The sequence below is a fragment of the Pongo pygmaeus genome, chromosome 10 (genome assembly GCF_028885625.2).
Source record: "Pongo pygmaeus isolate AG05252 chromosome 10, NHGRI_mPonPyg2-v2.0_pri, whole genome shotgun sequence".
NCBI lineage: Eukaryota > Metazoa > Chordata > Mammalia > Primates > Hominidae > Pongo > Pongo pygmaeus.
In genome coordinates, this window is record NC_072383.2 from 67,574,688 (window position 1) to 67,594,795 (window position 20,108).

The 20,108-nt window shown below is 39.9% G+C and overlaps 1 protein-coding gene across 3 annotated transcripts in view; it reads right to left on the reverse strand.

Annotated features, from left to right (window-relative positions):
- BEST3 (bestrophin 3) overlaps positions 1-15,641 on the reverse strand; it is a 55,825-nt gene extending 40,184 nt beyond the window's left edge. For 2 of the 3 annotated variants that reach the window (XM_054445022.1, XM_054445020.1), the window contains exons 1-4: positions 15,542-15,641; positions 13,984-14,150; positions 10,712-10,806; positions 10,017-10,250 (exon numbers count right to left, since the gene is read on the reverse strand). In XM_054445022.1, the coding sequence (XP_054300997.1) occupies positions 10,017-10,250; positions 10,712-10,806; positions 13,984-14,135 (481 nt within the window). In that variant the 5' untranslated portion in view covers positions 14,136-14,150; positions 15,542-15,641. Of the gene's footprint in view, positions 1-695; positions 843-10,016; positions 10,251-10,711; positions 10,807-13,983; positions 14,151-15,541 lie in introns of those variants that run through there. The other variant, XM_054445023.1, reaches the window with a different exon arrangement.
- Positions 15,642-20,108: the final 4,467 nt, after the last annotated feature.

The window sequence follows — 20,108 nt, forward strand, 5'->3', positions numbered from 1 at the left end:
ACATCCTCAACCTTAGCAAAATAAACTTTCTAAATTAACTGAGACCTGTCTCAGATTTTGGGGGTTCACAAAAGTAACTCCACCTTTGGAAATCAAAGTTGGCCAACTGAAAGAAAATCTCTAGATTGTTGGTCAAGTCCATTCCAAAAGTATTTGTTATGAAATGGAATGTCACCCTTATCAGGACTTCAAGCCATTTTAAGCAGAGACCAATAGTTTTTTCCAGAATATGATCATTATTGTCTTTGCTGAGGCTATGCTAATTATAGTTACTGATTTTCCACAGTTCAGCAACACTCTCAGTGGGCTTGTCCTCCCACCACTTGGTTCCCTACACGTGCCTGTCTCCATGCCATGCTCTCCTCAGGCCCCATCACACCCCTGGCATAGCTATTTTATCCTGCCGTTGCATCTGCCTACAGTTTCTCTTGCTATCGCTTTTCCTTCTGGCTGGCTCAGCTCTGCTCAGCAATTTTCATATTGTTTATCCCCAAATCCCTCCTTCATCTTTCTAATCAGAGTAAAATCTATCTCTCAATATAGATACATGTTTGCATTTACTCCCAATTGAGTTGTGGTTTGATGGAGCAGGATCTGCTACTTTAAGACAAAATTTTATTGCCCTCAAGCCAAAGGATTAATTACATCCATTGATAGACAAAATTCCAGTCATCATAGAGATTCTGCCTGCTGTACAGTTGGTCTATTTTTCCTTGATTGAAGTTGAGGCAGATGTCTTTTGCCTTTCAAGCAGAGTATTCAAACGAGGCTCTATTAGCAGAGGAACTAAAAGCTCTGCATCTCAAAACTTGAAGGCAGAATGGGTTTGATGCCAGTTCTTTCTGAAAGAGAAAGTTGTGTATTCAGCATCTGAGCCCTTCTCCAAGGGATGACACTTTTTCAGGAAGAGTGCAACGTGCCTGGCTTGTTTTAATCTCTGTGTTTTCCAAATGAATGGAATGAAGCCACTAGCTTCAGCTACAGCTGTCCTTTCCATTCAATAGAAGAGGTTTAGAAATCCCTGTCAATTGGGAAAATCAAGGGGGGAGCAAAATGAGATTGAGAGAGGGATGAAATCACATTGCAACAACATCATGCAGGGCAGGATGTCAACCAGGTTTTTTGTTTGTTTGTTTGTTTGTTTGTTTTACCATGAACCATAGTAAGATATATGTTGTTCACAAAACAGTTATTGGCCTTGCCACATGATGTGCTTTCTGCTATTCTATTCTATTCTATTAGAATATTCTAATAGAATATTCTATTCTATTCTATTAGAATATTCTAATAGAATATTCTATTCTATTCTATTAGAATATTCTAATAGAATATTCTATTCTATTCTATTCTATTCTACTCTATTCTATTGTTCTCCGTTGCATTCCACTAAAAATGCTGTTACAAGCCATTAACCTGATTTAAGAATCCCATAATGAGTTACAAACCACAGCTGGAAAAGCCTGAAATAGGCTACGGTGGAGTAAAATCAGTTTCTGGGAGTAGCAATAAGGAACAGAGACAGACACTCCTCTATCATATTGATATGAGCAAATCTCTAGTTACCTATATCCTTGTTCATAAATTAGTATCCCATCTGGTAATTCACTGCCTTCTCCATAATCACACACAAGAAATAACATACAAAGAAATCAGTGCTTTTAAGTCCTCATCTGCACAGTGACCCAGAATTTTATTTGCCCTGTGTAGAATACATCTGAGGCAATTTGCAGATGAAATCGGAGGAATTAATTGATGTGTTCTAGTGCAGCTGTTCCTAAACTCTGCTATACATTACAATGGTCTGGGGAGTTTTGAAAAATCCTGATGCCCAGGTTGCTCTACATACCTAATGAATCCTAATATCTGAGAATGGGAGTCAGGCGTCAGAATTTTTAAAAGATCACCAGAGATTCCAACATGCAGGAAAGTTTAGGTTGAACAACTGCCCTAGTGCTGATCATTTCAGCATTCTCACTCTGGGTCAAACATCCTGCAGTGCTTCTAGGGAGCCTGTTTAAAATGTCAGTTTCTAGGTCCTAAGCCCTAGATCTAGATTCTGATTCCCTAGGTTGCCTAGGAACCTGCAGTTTAAATAAGCACCCTTGCTAATTCAGTGAATGGTCTGCAACCATACTTTGAGAAACATTGAGTGGATAGCCTTTATTTAACTCCTAAAACAGAAATGTAGGGGGAACCTTCAAACACTGACCAACCGAGACTGCCTATCCATGCTATTAATTCAAGAAGGGGTAGTTTTGCATGCACCTTCTCTCATGTGCAGAGCAACTACACATAGGTGAGTCAAGTTTCACTCACAGGATGACATTCTGTCTGTTCCGGGCTCATCATGTGAGACTACAGAGGGGTGACTTACTCAGCCTCTAAAAGTTCAGCCAACAGAGGAAAAACTGGCACAGCTGTGAATATCACTATCCCCTTGGCTCTCACTCTTGTAACACAAGGCAGTGGAGATTCAGAGACCAAGGAGCCCCAGAGCTGTGTAATGGATCAGGGAAAAAAAAAAAAAAAAAAAAAAAAAAAAAACAGCCCACCCAGGGCAGAAATGTTATACCAGATTCAATTAATTTTGTGAATGTTACATAATATATTATATAAAAGTCATTTTAGTTTACCTAGTGAAAGAAGAGAAGATCACAGATTAAATGATCTATCTGTGCCAGAAACGCAAATGTGGTTCTAACAGTATTAATTCCATGTTAGAGAAAAGCTTGCTTGTTTGAATAATATTATTGTTTTCCTTGAGTTTGTACATTAGTCCCAAAAAACAGCCTCAAGAAAACAGGACCTTCAACAGAGATAAAAGAAAATATGCTGGGTGGGCTCGGTGGCTCACGCCTGTAATCCCAGCACTTTGAGAGGCCAAGGTGGGATCACTTGAGGCCAGGAGTTCGAGACCAGCCTGGCCAACATGGTGAAACCCTGTCTCTACTAAAAATACAAAAATTAGCTGGGTGTGGTGGCATGTGCCTGTAATCCCAGCTATTTGGGCAGCTGAGGCAGGAGAAGCACTTGAACTGGGGAGGCAGAGGTTGCAGTGAGCCAAGATTTCAACACTATACTCCAGCCTGGGCAACAGAGCAAGATTCTGCCTCAAAAAAAAAAAAAAAAAAAAAAAAGAAAGAAAGAAAGAAAAGAAAAGAAAAAAAGAAAGAAAGAAAATACGCTGACCAACAGCTCTGGGAATGGGCTGACTAGCCTGTAAGAATAGGCTGATGGCACCTGCAGAAGGTCGCAAAACTTTCACCAAGAAAGCAATGATTAACTGCCCAGCTGACTGAAACTGCTCACATTTCACAAGACTGTTTTGATCTTCATTTCTCTTAATTTCCCTTAAAAATCCTTTACCTAGAGGCACAATTCTGAAAGGTGGCCTTTCAACCCAGTTCACTGCCTTCCCCTGGTTGCTGACTTCTCAAATAAAGCTAACGTTCCTTTTACCAAAGTTCCTGAGTTGTTTGGCTTTTAAGCAGTAAGTGACCCAGACCTGAGTTCCATTTATAGGGCTAGACTTATAGCCAGAGCATCTGAAGTTAGAACTTTTATCTCAACATCTGTTGACAGCTGGTGGCTTGCTTGGTTATATTAATGTCTGTTAACCATAAGTGTCACTGAAAATTCCAGTGGAGTCTCATCAGGCTCCCTGTAGTCATAGAAGACAGTCAAGAAACTTTACATTAAGATTCCAGGGCAGGCCAGGTGTGGTGGCTCACACCAGAAATCCCAGCCCTTTGGGAGGCTATGGTGGGAAGATTGCTTGAGGCCAGGAGTTCAAGACCAGCATAGGCAACACAGTGAGACTCCGTATCAAAAAAAAAAAAAAAAAAAAAGGTGATTAAACAAATAAATAAATAAATTGGCCAGGCACAGTGGTGCACATCTGTAGTCCTAGTTGCTCAAAAGGCTGAGGCTGGAGGATGGCTTGATCCCAGAAGTTTGAGGCTACCATAAGCTATGACCGTGCTACTGCACTCCAGCTTGGGCAACTGAGTGAGAACGTGTCTCAAAAAAAAAAAAAAAAAGACTTCAAGCCTTTAAGAAAATTAAAGGGCGTTTTTTCCTCAGAGGTTACTGTCTTATAACTACTCTTATGAACTACTAAATACAGACAGAAACTATTTATTTTTGAGAGAGAGAATTGCAATGCAGAGATGTAAAGTTTAACTGTAAATATATTTGTGCTTGTTTATGACAATGATTAATTTAAGATAAGATTTGTAGTAAATTTTACTAATCCTTGAGGATGGGGACCGTATTTGTTCTGCTTGTAAGGGTATTCCCAGTGCCCAGCACAGTGCCTGGCATATATTGTACACACAATAAACCTTTGTTGCATGAGCAAAGGTGTAATAGATCTAGCATCAGCTTGGTAATGTTTCTTTAAGAGGAATGTATATAATTTCCTATTACGTATCATTGTGCTTCTGGTAAGTAATTTTGAAGATAACTACTTTCCTCTCCTGATGCTTGTAAACACTAGATAAGATGTTTTGATCCAGTATGAGACCATACTATATGCACACAACTAAGGTCATCACTTGACTCAGCCAGGAACTGGAACTGTGCATCTGACTTGACTTGGAATGAATGACATCTCCCAGGGCAGGTGATCGGAATGACTGGAATTTTCCAGAGCAGATTTGTAGCCAATAGGCAAAAGTAACAGAGACTGTTGCAGTTTCTCCGATAAATAACTGATCACAGACCAGTTCAGGGACTTTTCAGCATAATAGACATTATTCTGAATTCCACTGTTGTATTTTTATTTCTATATAAGCAGAAACAAAAACTTTTTTATTTTTAATTTGAGAAATTTAACCTGTAGCATCAAATTATATATATTTCCCCAGCAGCATGTGTTTTGGTCTTTTTATTTTTCAGAATAATGTAACTTGACTGTCCAACTTAAAAGCAAGAAAAGTTCAAGGATGAGCAGGTATGTGACCTAGTTCATCCAGCTCCAGCCAAGGAATTGCCAGATGCTTCAGAAGGAGGTGCTGGTCCTCACTCTTGGCCCTCTCGCTTATTTCCTTCTGGCCAGCACTGAATCTATGTAGGCAAAAACCCTTGCAGAACAAAGAGAAGCTGGAGGGAAACCAATTGCCTCAAAGCCCATTGCTTCCCAGAGTGCAAGCCAGGGACCACCAGCCTCAGAGTCTCCAGGAGTCTGTTCAACACATTGATTCCTGGAGCCCATTCCAGACCTACTGAGTCAGAATCTCTGGGAATGGTATCGTGGGATCCAAATTTTTAGCAATATTGATTTTAACAATATGTAATGGACCCTGAAGTTTGAGAACATGTACTTTTTCTTACAGGTGATTTTATGTAGAGAATTCAACTGACAAGAAAGTCCTTCATGCCCTTAACCTTGTCCCCACCCCTTTGGGGCCCTCAGTACTTTACTTACCAGTCCTCTCTACTCTCAGGCAGGAGCAGGTGCTCTGGCTTTGGACTCAGGGGATTTGCCAAACATTTTCCGCCATCCCTGAACTTCCTGTTCTTCCCAGAAACCTTGGCACAGGCAAAGGACAGTCAGAGAGTGGTGGAGGCATATGCCCAGTTGGAAGAACTTGGAAGCAGACCCCATGTGCAGACTCTGAGTCAGCCCTCTCTGCTGGGGAAAGGAGCAGGAAGTTCAGTGAGTCAGCGCTGCCGGTGACAGGGGGTGCCGGCCTGGGGCAGCCAGGAAGACAGGCCCCTGAAGCGTCTCTCCTGGCTTAGAGGATAGTGGCTTGGAACCTTTGCCCTGCCGCCTAACACCCAATGCATGCGTATAGTATGGTCTTATACTGAATCAAAACATCTTATCCAGTATTTACAAGCCTCAAGAGAGGAAAGTAGTCATCTTCAAAATTACTTACCAGAAGCACAATATATTCCTGTGGGGACAAGCTGTACCTACTACCTCTTTTCTGCCTTTTGAGAAAATACTTAGGAATTAATGAGAGCAACTGGGACCTTTTCACTGAGATAATCAGTGATTGTGTCACAGGACCCTTGGCAAGGCTTTCACCTCATCATAGCTCCTCTGTCAGTTCTCTTCTCCCTTCATCCACTTCAGACAAACCAACCAAAAAGTTTAAGTCAGAACAATGCTTGTTACATCCAAGCAGGTGGAATTCAAATCCCTTACACAGTAGCCTCCCACCAGACTCTTCCTCAAAGCTCTTCTTCGTAATTCAGGAACCTCAAGCTGGAACCTCGAATCCATCCTTTCTTAATTGCTGCTGCTTTGTTATAGGTAATGAGTTGGTGGTTGCCAAAGCCTTTTGCCCCAGGAGTGAGAAAAAGGGTTTAAAAAATAAGCATCTCAGAAAAGATGCAATACTTCTCAAACTTTGGGGTACTAAAAAAACCAACACAGGAGCATGTTTCACTGCAGATTCCTAGGCTGTACATCCAAAGGTTCTATTAGGTTCTATAATAATTCAGAGGGACTGACGTGGGTGGGACCCAGGAATATACATTTTAAATAAATAAACTCAAGTTATTCAAGATGTAGAGGGCCTGTGGGTCTGTGGATCACTCCTAGAGACTAGTTTAAATGTACATCCAGAAGTGAAGGACTCATTTTGAGATTCCCTTGGAATGGCAGAAACATTGGTAGCTGAGCAGATAGAAGTATTTCAGTATTCCACATGCCTCGGAAAGGGAAAAGTCTGAATGCAAGTACGTGGCAGACATCTGTACAAGTTTGAGAGGGAGTGGGACTTGGTATTCTGAAAAATACACTCAAAGGAAATGAAATCACGTCATTTTCCTATTTGCCTCCCCATATCTACTTGCCCCTCAGACCTGAGCACAGCTCAGTCCTCTGAGCTCATGTCTGACCAGAGGCCCCAGAGGCCTCTCCATTGCCAGCCAACCTGGCTTCTTCCTGGTGTGCTTTTAATATGAAGGTGACACTAAGAAGATGAGATTTGCTTTGAGGATTGGACCTGGCATCTGATTCCTGTCAGAATGCACGCTCTTCATTTCAAGGATGCGTCAGAACTAGAGAAATATCACCTCTGTCCATCCAAGTAAACTTTAGCTCATCAACTTGGAATAGGTCATATGTTTCTTGTTTGTTTTTAGGTCTTTCTTAGAGATGGTAATTCTTAATCTGTTTGTTCCTGGAGACATTAAGGTAAGATAAAATTGAGTTGTCTAGTAGCATTTGTAACTAGGTCATTCTGAAACAGTATTCTACTTTCATGTTTGGAGGAAGGATGGCAATACATTTTCTTTAAAGTTCCTACTGATTTTACATTATCATGTACCTGTACATGTGCCAGGCCTTCAGACCCTCCCCCTGAATCCCCCTTAACCAACTCCTGGCACCCATTACTTTCTCACATCTCAGTCTGCATCTCTAACAACGTCATCTACACCCTTCTTCCTTATTTCCACCTTGACATTCACAACCTCTGGATCAAAGCAGATCAAAAAGACCTGGGATATTATATTAATAACAAGTCCTCTAAAGTGGCTAGAGTGCTATGTTATGCTGTTGTTTGAGATATAATTTCATTACAATGGCAAGAAATCATGCAGCACTTACTGTGTGCCAGGAATGCTCTAAACATTTTGCAAATACTAACTTTTTTAATCCTCATAACAAGCCTATGGGATATATGAGGTAGGTACTATTATATGTTACTTTAAGTCCATTTTATGGATGAGGAAACTGAGGAACAGAATGGTTAACTAACTCAGACAAAGTCATGTAGCTAGTAAGCTGTCAGATAAAGTTTCAAACCCTTACTCCGTGTTCTTAATCATTGTGAAAGTTGATAACATAACTGGGTCATTCTTGTCATACCCAACTAAAACAGAGTCAAGAAGCCACGAGGAAAAAGCAGCTGAGGCCGGGCATGGTGGCTCACGCCTGTAATCCCAGCACTTTGGGAGGCCGAGGCGGGCGGATCACAAGGTCAAGAGATTGAGACCATCCTGCCAACATGGTGAAACCCTGTCTCTACTAAAATACAAAAAATTAGCCGGGCATGGTGCTGTGCGCCTGTAGTCCCAGCTGCTCAGGAGGCTGAGGCAGGGGAATCGCTTGAACCCGGGAGGCAGAGATTGCAGTGAGCCAAGATAGTGCCACTTCACTCCAGCCTGGCCACAGAGCAAGACTCTGTCTCAAAAAAAAAATTCTCTGCAGGCCTGGTTGCTGAAACTGCCTGCTATTACCTGAAACCAGTTTTATAGTTGCTGAAATGATCTGCTGCAACTTGAAGACTAATTTTACCCACCTCCATCACTCACCAGTCAAAACTTGCCAGCTCCCCAGAAACTTACTAGTGCCAATGAACTTTTTCAAAGAGCAATATGTAACATTTCTGTCTTTTTATAAAACCTCCAACTTACTCTTTGTATTTTGGACATACTGAATACCATCTGGTCTGTGTGTATGCCTCAAACTGGAGTTCTTTCTTCTTAAATAAAATGTGAAATGTAGACATTCATCTCTACAGTTTTATTTTGGCTTCAGTAGTCACTATCTGTATTAGCCATTTAAGAAGGCAAAACAAAAACAACAACAACAAAAAAAGCCAACACAAACTCCAAAACAAACAAAAACTATTATCTGAAAATATCTATTTTCCAGGACTTTTCAGAAAAGGAGACTAAATACTGCAAACTAATGTGAGACTGGACTCAATGTGAAGGCAGAATCCCCTCACGGTTCTTATCCATATGTGCCAAGAATTATCTCATTTAATCCTCGCCCTACTGAAGGCTGACTTAACAGCTTCTTTGCTAAATATTTACACACCAAAGAGAATCATCCTTTAACTATCTACATCTCCTTTGAGGCACGAGAGACAAGAGGTCCATACTAAAACAGCTTTTGACTGTCACCTCTCAGTGTCTGCCTAGATGAAACTGACATTGCCGGTTCCTACCAGAATCTATTAGAAAGTATTAACTTAGGAGTTTGGAGCCTAAATTTTAATTCTGGCTTCTCCACTGATCAGCTGTGTAATTCAGGGCAGGTTACAACGTTTCTGAATCTATTTTCTACCTTTTTCATGTTTTCTTGAGGTCCAAATGAAATAGCTATAAAGGAGACAAACCGTATAGTGCTGGAAAACTGTAAGTTAATATGACAGATTATTTTTATTTATTTATTTTTTTGGGACTGATGGGGACCTTGTCGCCCAGGGTGGAATGCAATGGCACAATCTTGGCTCACTGCAACCTCCACTTCTCAGGTTCAAGCGATTCTCCTGCCTCAGCCTCCCGAGTAGCTGCAATTACAGGCGGGAGCCAGCAAGCCCAGCTAATTATTGTATTTTTAGTAGAGACAGGGTTTCACCATGTTGGCCAGGCTTGTCTGGAACTCCTGACCTCAGGTGATCCACCCGCCTGGGCCTCCCAAAGAGCTCGCCCAGCCAGATTGTTTAAATAAATAGGATAATTACTATGTTTACCTTAAGGCAACGTTACTATCTGCCACTTTCTCTCCCCCACCTCTGAAGTAAACTTGAGGGCAGGAACCATGTCTTATTCATCTTTGTCTCTTAGTTTGCTTCTGGCACGTGGTAGGTAATCAATAAATGTTTCTTTTTCTTTTCTTTCCTTTCTTTCTCTCTTTTTTTTTTTTTTTTTTGAGACAGGTCTGGCTCTGTGGCCCAGGCTGGAGTGCAGTGCTGCAATCTCCCGTCACTGCAACCTCTGCCTCCGCCTCCCGGGTTCAAGTGATTCTCGTGCCTCAGCCTCCCCACTAGCTGAGATTACAGGCACATGCCACCACGTCCGGCTAATTTTTCCTATTTTTAGTAGAGCTGGGGCTTCGCCATGTTGGCCAGGTTTGTCTCAAACTCCTGACCTCAGGTGATCCGCCCGCCTCGACCTTCCCAAGTGCTGGGATTACAGGCATTGGCCACCGCGCCCGACCAATAAATGTTTCTTGAGTGAATAAACAAACATAAGGAATTTTCAAAGGAATTCTGGAGGTCCTGTCTCAGCTGAGAAGAGCCTATGGAAGGAAAAGCTATTCGTAGTACCTGCTTCAACCACGTGGTCCATTGTGGGAAACCTTTTGTACACAGCAGTGCTCACCGAGCGAAAGATGAGCAGGGAGGTGAGATTGACGTAGCGCATCAGCGTCCTTCTAAGCAGGCGCCCGTGCTCGTCGCTTCCGTGAACACTGCTGGAGATGAGGAACATTAGCCTGTCTGGCCAGGGCAAATTCACAAACTGGTTCCACCATCGGTTCACTACCAGAGTAACATAAAACCCTGTAGAATAACAGGAAATTATAAAGCAGTTTCTTACAGCAGACACGTTGGTGACACTGATGCTTTTAGCTGAATTTTAGCCTTTTTAGAGGTTGGAGGACAAAAATATGTTATTATTCATATCTTCTGATTCTGCCTTCCAGAAAAAAATGTCATTTGTGCCTGGCAATGCCTAAGCACCCTGTAAGTGGGTATTAGATCTCAAATATTGACTGCAAAAATGGAGAGTTAGTGAAGAGAAAGCTTAAATGTCCAATAGCAGATTATTTCCTCAAACTTGTTTGGTGTTAATTTAGCAAAAGCAGCCGTGAAGGCAAACCTTATGGATGATTCTGGTTCTATTGCAAGCAGTGGCTTTTCAGGCATGCCTCTCAGCTTGGAAACACTCCCATGCAGAGTCATCGGTGTCATCCTAACGGAGACAGCTATGTGGCTGCAATCTGCGTGTGACCTATACTTACCAAGCACAAAGGTTACTGGAATTTGTTCAGCATATCTGTCACAGTAAATTGATAATTTTTCAAAGTAACGTTTTTGGGCTCCTGTAAGTAACAATCTGAAGCAAAAATAAAATGCACAGCCCTTTATGATATTATACTTCTGCACCTGCTTTGCAAGTGACATTAAGTGCAAACAATTAAGCACAAATAATCTGTTTTATTTTTGAAGGAGCAATAATTTTTTCCTTTTTTCTTAAACCGATGTGTCTTGAAAGCTTTTTAATTGCTTAATGTTTCAAGCGCTAACATTTTGTAAACATGATTGGCTATTAAACAGTGGGATTAATTAATCATTTTATTTTAAAAACTATATTTTAAAAGTTTTATATGATTGATTCATTGGATTTAGAGCAAGGTATGTTACAAAATAGTTCAGTTTTCAATCATTCATCAGGAATACCTTAAAAAGAGTGTATTATTGATTAAGTATGAATTAGCATTATTAAGTAATTGTTAAATAATAACACTGAATTTGACACCTTGATCTTTCTCCTGAATATGCTACTTAGCACATTCTTGATTATCATGTGTATAATATCCCTTCAAGGGATATTATACTTGCTCATTTTAAAGCCCAGAATTGTTTGGAGTCTAAAAGAAATTTAACAATGAGAAATGAAAACTTTCATTATTAAATTTAGGCACTCTCTCAAAATTTATATTATAGATCTAACCCAACCTGCTCAAACCCCATTTTCTGGTATCGTTAAACATAAGTGCATTTAATGAGACCATTACTGATATTTACATTATAGAGAAGAGATTCAGAGTCTGGAGAAATGTTTTAAGGCAAACTAATAATAATTACCAAAATACAGGAAGGAAAGCCAAACAGATGAATTCAAGTAAATCAACGAGTGTAGCTGTTCCAAAGGAAGAAGGAACTCAAGGAAAGATCCATTATAACAAGCATCAAAAGCTCATTTGGGTCAGTAGAACTTTGATAAAGGAAGCAAAAGGATAATGAGATAACAGTAAGCAACCAATTAGATTGCAGATAGAGAGCTGTTGGGAGCTGGTCCTGACAAAGAAGGTGTGTGGGGTACAGGGTGAGCTTGGAGTTCCTGCCCCAGCTTTGGAAGAGGTGTTAGAATTACTGAAGTCAGGGAAAGCTGACAGGAGAGGTACCAGATTGTTGCAGAGGTCTATTAGGGTTATGCTGATGACAATTACAGCCAGAATGGTTTCTGATGTTCAAATAGACATGGTCAAAGAGGATTTAAATGTGGAAAGCATGGACCTTTTTTAAAGTCAGACAAAGCCAGATTTTAATTCCAAGTCTGACACTTATGAATTTGGACTTTGAGCATATTTTTGAATCTCTCTGAGTCTCAGTTTTCTCATCTGTAAGTGGGGATAAAAATATCTATATATAAGGGGTATTGTAAAGATTAAATAATATATGTATACGTATATATAACCACTTAACAAATTGCCTCATACTTAGTTAATAATAAAATGGTTGGTATTAATAGTTGGCCAAAGAAAAAATATTTGGCTAATAGATGTAGAAATTTTAATAGCTAGAAAGTATTTCAGAAATTATTTTGTCAAATTTCTCCAAAAATAGAAATAAATGTAATCAAATGAATGAATCTGGTTCCTCCTTATAATTTTTGTTAGGAATAATTATGTACTTAGAGCTAATAAAGACTTAGAGAATGAAACTACATCTATATTTTTCTATAGATATGTTTGATTTTCTTGACAAACTCATCCTATAGTTCTTGGTATACCTTTGATTAAGATAGAAAGATCTATTTTAATAAGGTATTACAATTGAACTTTAAAAATTTAAGGATGACTTGAACTGATAATTTTTGTTATAAATGTAAGCCCTCTGCTTTAGAAGAAATACATGCATAAAATTTTGTGGGGTATAATTATGATATTGGAACAAAAGTTGAGGCCCCAAGGAACATTTCTAGCTACACTGCAACTGTACTAAGGGCTATTCTGTTCTATTCTTAGCAGCAGTAGCAGCAATAAATTCACATTAGTAAAAATGAACTAATGAGATAATTATCATGAAACACCATTGTATCTTTTACCATTTCATATTCTGAAGGCTTAGGTGATACATACCTAAACTGCCAAAATAATATCATATTATATGACATGTCTGAAAAATTATTAGAGGTTGTTAATAAGACTTTCCCTCTAAAAATATTTTGTCAAAATATATACCAATGCATACACTTGCTTGGAAGGGTTGTTTTGACGTATGGAAAAATAGCTCTACCTATTTTACTTTTAATAATTATCAGTCAACTAAATTAATATCCTTCTTTTCCAAAGGAGATCCTGTTGGTGCAAGGAAGAATGTGAGAGCAATGAACACAAATTTGTTTATCTGTATGCAGAAGAAAAACAACAAACTATGTACATAGAAAAAATGGAAATACAGCCTCAAAAACCTTTAGCTTTCCTGTTTTAAGTTTTAGCTCCCTCCAGGGAAGAAATTTATGCATTCAATTTTAATAAAAAAAGCTTTAAAATCTCATAAGTCTTCCCTTTTATCATACTGATGAAATTTTATTAAGACTATAATTTTTCATCTTAAAAGTATTTCTTGGACTTGATATTGCTCAAATTTCCTGTCAATGTGACAGGCATATGTTGTAATGTTATAAAGAATAAGCACCTCCTTTTGTGAACATAATATACCCTCAACTCAGAAAATGGAAAGAAAATAAATTAGTCTACAGGCCTTTGCTTTAGTTGAGGTACTGTTAAGCGTGGCAGGCATCAACCTGGATAAGATATTTTCATTCCAGGCAAAAAGAAGGAAAGTTTTTGCCTGACATACACCAATCATGAACATGTTGATTAAATAAGTAGTTGCTACAAGCTGTCAAATCATCAACTGTGAATGACAAGTTGACAGAAGCACAAATAATTATTGTCTGTGGACTTTTCTCATTCAAAAATCTTTACATAGTAAGGATCTAAGGATAATCCTTCCATTTTATGCCTGTTGCAACAGTCTTGAGGCACAACTGGGGCTGGAATGAAGACCACCTGAATCTTACAGTGAGGGTCTATTTTACATCCTAACCATGGTTTGTGGTGGATTAAAATCTGTCCTGAGAGGAAGAAGACAAAAGAGAGGCTCATGCAAAAAAGGAGTTACATAACGCAAAGTCAGTGGCAATCAAAAGGTTCAGATTTTTGAGACTGTATTCTTATACAATATCTGATGGCCATTTAAGGAGACATGCAAAGAAAAGTACCTGTACACCAAACTTATTGCTGTATAAAGAACAGCAAAAACAATAAATTCCCTGTACAGTAGTTTGTAGATGCTGCCTCTCCACTTGAAGAGTAACCTATGAAATCCAAAAAATGTTGCATTTGCTACTTTACTGGAGTAAGTGACAGTCATCTTGGACAGTTTTTTCTAGAAGAGCAAGAAGACAAAACACAAGTAAAAAGCAATGTTTAAAATAGGGCATAAATCTGTATGTCTGTATATCAAGGAAATTCAAGCCAGCAACTAGTCGGCCATATCTCTGTTTTGTCTTTCTTAGTTTCTATAATTCGGAACTTTCAGATAACCATTATCTCAGTTTAGCAGAAAGCAGGAGGAAAGGAGTCTCTGGGAAGAGTAATATTAGACATCTTAAACTTGCCTTAACTGTTAAATATTATTTTTAGATTATATAGCCATTGGTCAATATATATTTGAATGAACAAATGAGACAAACAAGGCCCTCATGAGAATTTAATTGATGGGGCACTTTTGGTGGGTTTGATTGCATGTAGATGTCTCTCTAGTGGAGGTCCAAATGCTTCGTTAGTACTCATTGCATTTCAAAAGGCAGCGAAAAAGTTGCATCATAGTGATAAATAAGAATGGTGCAGTTTCCCCATGAAAAGTTGTACATAAATGCTTAGGGATGGTTCACATTCTCTTTGGAGTTGAACAAAATGAGGTCATTATTTACGACTCTTTCTACTTGAGTCCGTTTCATGAATGTGGTTAGGATGAGCACTGGGCCCAAAAGCCTTGTTTTCAGTGAGTTCTTTGGAATTCCACCACTTTTCACCAAGACATTAAATATTCAGGTTTTGAAACAGACAGCGCAAAGCTAATCTTTCCAAATCCTGCTCAATTTCTGGCTAAGATAGAACATATGCAAATAAAATGAGATTTACTTAAAATCTTACTTTTCTCGAAAGGATCTACGAGGAGAGTCTTATAGAGCTACTTAGACTGAAATCATGAAGCTTTTAGGTAGAATTGTACTAGACACAAAAAATAAATTCTGTAGCAGATTTCTTTTGTAAAGTAGCCTACACCACACATTTTATCATAAACAGGAAAATTTTCTATCTTTACTCATTGCTGGAAAAACAATTCAACTCTGATTTGCCTATTTTCCCTAAGGAAATGAAACTCTGGAGCTACATTTACAGCATTTTCTAAAATCACAAACTTAGCTTTCAACATTACTGATTTTAATAAAGAAGGCAGGGCCTTTTGGCACAAGTAACTGGCATTACAAAAGGATGGGACTCATGCCACAAAACCGGTTTTATTTTTCCATCCTTACCTTGTCTATTTGCCTAGTGCGAATACAGCCAAAATTGGGAGAGGAGCATAATAAATTAAACCCATTTCAGAATTTGTTCTCATGGACTCCCAGTAGTTTTAAATAACAGTCCTTAAATAACTTTCCTTTCTTTCATTTAGTAGTACACTCTTCTTTTTAAAATCTGCCAGGAAAATGAAAATCACAGCAAGTAGAGGTCAGAATTAAAATGCATAGGTTTACTCTGGGCACTAACCTATTTATTTGGTTTGTAGTCTCCGACAGGAAAGAGAATCTTCAAATTTCAGGCTCCCCCTGAAGAGGTGCCTTCAGGTCGGTGCTGCACGCCCGGTGTCACCCTTCACTCGTGCACAGTCAGATTTTCTTTCTCTTCTCTGGCCACTGAGAGGACCCAGAGTGTGACAAGAACAGGGGTTAAATGTTTTTCCACTTGTGGAAGCCTGTTTATGCCAGTTTACCCACTGATGACAGTTATATCTGGGAACAAACAGAAGCAACAGCTGCTGATGCTGCTTTTTTCTAAGCTATAATTATAACTCCACCTGCCGCCCCAAGTACCCCTTTGAATGAGAAATTGGCAGTGACATGAAGGATGTTGGGCCGGTTGTCTGTTAGATTCATTTTGACTCCACCCTGGGATCAAGGAAGAAGGATTCATTTGGCCCTAAAGAGTTCAAAAAAGAGGCCCCACCAGCCAAAAAAAAAAAAAAAAAGGCTTTTTGTGCTTGAAATGAAGATTAAATTCTTAAAACTGGGCTGGAACGCGGTGGCTCACACCTGTAATCCTGGCACTTTGGGAGGCCGAGGCAGGCTGATCAACTGAGGTCAGGAGTTCGAGACCAGCCTGGCCAACATGGTGAAAACCTGTCTCTACTAAAAATACAACAATTAGCTGGGTCTGGTGATGGGCTCCTGTAATCTCACCTACTTGGGAGGTTAAGGCTGGAGAATCACTGGAACCCAGGAGGCAGAGGTTGCAGTGAGCTGAGATCACACCACTGCACTCTAGCCTGGGCGACAAAGCAAGACTCTGCCTCAAAAAACAAATGAAAAAATTCTTATGAAGCCATAAACTGGGACAGACAAGAATATAAACAGGATTTTTGCCACTTGAGAGGTGTTGAAAATGTTCTTCAATTAAAAGCAACGATTATGTGTTAGTGTGTGTGTGGTGTGTGTTTGTGTTAGAAGAGCACATAGAGAATCATGATATATTGATGGCTTAGTGTAGTGGGAAATAGTGACACATGGATTCATCACATTTTTTTTTTTTTTGAGATGGAGTCTCGCTCTGTTGCCCAGGCTGGAGTGCAGTGGCACGATCTTGGCTCACTGCAACCTCACCTCCCGGGTTCAAGCGATTTTCCTGCCTCAGCCTCCCGAGTAGCTGGGATTACAGATGCACACCATCACACCCGGCTAATTTTTTATATTTTTGGTAGAGATGGGGTTTCACCATGTTGGCCAGGCTGGTCTCGAACTCTTTACCTCAAGTGATCCGCCTGCCTCGGCCTTCCAAAATGCTGGGATTACAGGCGTGAGCCAACGCACCCGGCCAGATTCATCACGTTTGTTATCCTTCCATAGTCAGCTAGGAAATTTTTTCTTTTTGTTTTTGAGATGGAGCTTTGCTCTTGTTGCCCAGGCTGGAATGCAGTGGTGCTGATCACGGTGCACTGCAACCTCCACCTCCTGGGTTCAAGCGATTCTCCTGCCTCAGCCTCCTAAGTAGCTGGGATTAGAGGCATGCGCCACCATGCCCAGCTAATTTTGTATTTTCAGTAGAGACAGGGTTTCTCCATGTTGGTCAGGCTGGTCTTGAACCCCCGACCTCAGGTGATATGCCTGCCTCGGCCTCTCAAAGTGATGGAATTACAGGTGTGAGCCCACTGCACCCGGCCCATATTTTCTTTCTTTTCTTTCCCTTCCTTCCTTCCGTCCTTCCTTCCTTCCTTCCTTCCTTCCCTCCCTCCCTCTCTCTCTTTCTTTCTTTTTTTTTTTGAGACAGAGTCTCACTTTGTCACTTAGGCTGGAATGCAATGGCACAGTCTTGGCTCACTGCAACCTCCACCTCCTGGGTTCATGTGATTCTCCTGCCTTAGCCTCCCGAGTAGCTGGGACTACAGGCGTGTCCCACCACACCTGGCTAATTTTTGTATTTTTGGTAGAGAGGGAGTTTCATCATATTGATCAGGCTGGTCTTGAACTCCTGACCTCGTGATCCGCCCTCCTCGGCCTCCCAAAGTGCTGGGATTACAGGCGTGAGCCATCGCGCCCAGCCCCATATTTTCTTTCTTAAAAGAGAGAATTCACCAGCGTTCTTTAAGTAATAAAACAAATAATTTCAGGGCCAATTCCTGGGACTTTTCCAACCTTCTAAAGTAACTTGTGCACCCTTGCACCTTAACTTAAAGAAAATGTATTTTTGTGGAGAAAGATATAGAAAAAAATGCTTATTCTAAAATTAAGGTTACATATAATTAAATTTTTCTAAAATATTAAATTTTATATGCATTTGGCTGGATTCTTTATCAAATTCTAGGTACCTTAGATTAGAGCAAAGCCAGGGCTGTAGGTATCTTTTTAATTTCTTGCCCCCATCCCTGTTCATAATTCCAGTATGGAGCCCTGTGAATAATGAATATTTAGTATGTATTTGCTGTTTGATTATTCCTTACCTTCACTATTATAATTCTGTTGGTTATTTGAGGGAACCTGTGAACATTTAAAAAGCATATATACAATGTTGCACATCTTATGTTGTGTTGCCATGAAAAGTGGTCTGATAGATCTGATGTTATGTTTATAAAGGTTTGCAAGACAAATCAATGTTACTGAAACTCAGCAAATCTAAACCCAATTGCTTATGAAATAGGAACATTGGAGGTATTTTGTAAAATTCTCACTCTTGCATCTCCTATTGGATGTGTGGTGGCCCTGACAGCTGGCATATTCCCAGCAGCCATCACTGCATAGCTAGGGGATCTGCCTCTGTGGGGCACTGTACGCACTGTTGGTTGGTTTCATTTCTAAACAGGGATAATTATGTTCCTCTCTCCCATTGGGTTGTTTTGAGGAATGACTAATTAATGGTTGGAGACAGCATTCTAAATGCAAATTTGTCAATAATGATCAGATTGAATGAACAAACTCCCATTGTTGAGCTCTGAATCTGGTGGTTATTTCTAACAGGTACTGAAAGAGGCCTTGTCAAAATAGCCCTGCTCAGAGGAGATAAGCCACAAAAGCTTATTTCAAAATATCCAGCAAACACCGGATTGCAAAGTTTAAGGCTCATATCACTTTTTAAATAGAATTTTAAAGTTTCTTCATAGAAATTGTTTTCCAGATTCTAAACGTAAAATATGATTATTAAAAAATAAAAAGGAAAACAACATATAAAGGAGACAGTGGCACTCTGTCCTGCCACACTAGAGAGGTGGTATCATTTGGCATAAAGTTAATCTTGCTAGACTTTTGTGGAAAATATTTAACCCTATGATTAATAGCAAACAATATGATAGACCCTTAGGCAATTTCAGGGCTCTATGAAATAACTATACCAGCCATATTTTCCCTTGACAGTAAACATCAAGTTATGTGATTTTGACCACTCTGATTTTCAACAGTCCAGAGAAGCACATTTGTCTTTGATTCCAGTAAACCTCCAATGACAGAGCAATTCATAGAAAAGAACAAGGAATCATTTCCACTTGGAATCCTGATATTCACCTATAGATGTCAAAATAAATCTCTTTGTTCCTTAAGGAAACAGGAAATAGTAACAACAACAACAAGTTTACGTAGCCAATACCACCTTCTACTTGAGAAGCAGCTATTTAGAAAGCCCCACATTCATTTTAAACTGATTTGACGGGTCTCCATTGACATGAGAAGTCTCTTATCAAATTTCTTCTGAGTGATTAGTTGAACATAAATTGTGTGTAGATAACACATGTATTCAAATATTAACCAAAGACCAGATGTTGTATTTTGGAGGATTTGATTCTGAACCTAAGATTTTGGGACATTACTAAGTGGGCAATCAACCAATGTTTTTGATGGGAAAAGGGTTTGAAAAAATCCAAGCTGCAGAAAGGTGAGTCTCTGGGAAGAGTGTGTGATGAATTGGAGTGGGTAGGGACTATAGAAGGGGAATCAATTTGAAGGTTATTTTGGTTGTTCTGGGATAAACTGGGATGGTGGCTGGGCGGGTGGGTGGGTGGAATGCAGAGGAAGGATGGTGGGAGAGAGCCCAGGGGATAGCTACCACTGCAGGGATGGGAAGAAGAGTAGGGGTAGGCGAGAGGAGGAGGAGAAGGAGGAGGAGGAAAAGGAGGAGGCAAGAGGAGGAGAAGGAGGAAAGAGAAGTATCATATGACTCTTCCTTTGTCCTTTGAGCCTGTTTGCTCATGAAGAACAAACATTATGGAACATGATTCTCAAATTTGTTCAGGTATGCTGTTCTTGATGACATGCCATGAACTTTTGATGTGTTTTATTTTATCCTGCAAGTAAAGACATTCTACCAGCAAAAATGGATGCAAAGTCAAGTTGCAAGTGGGAGCCCATGTGCCCATAAATAATAAAGTTGCTGAATTAAGTATGATTAGTCTGGCCAGGCACAGTGGCTCACGCCTGTAATCCCAGCACTTTGGGAGGCTGAGGCGGGCAGATCACAAGGTCAGGAGATCGATACCAGCCTGGTCAATGTGGTGAAAGCCCACCTCTACTAAAAATACAAAAAAATTAGCCAGGCATGGTGGCACATGCCTGTAGTCCCAGCTACTCAGGAGGCTGAG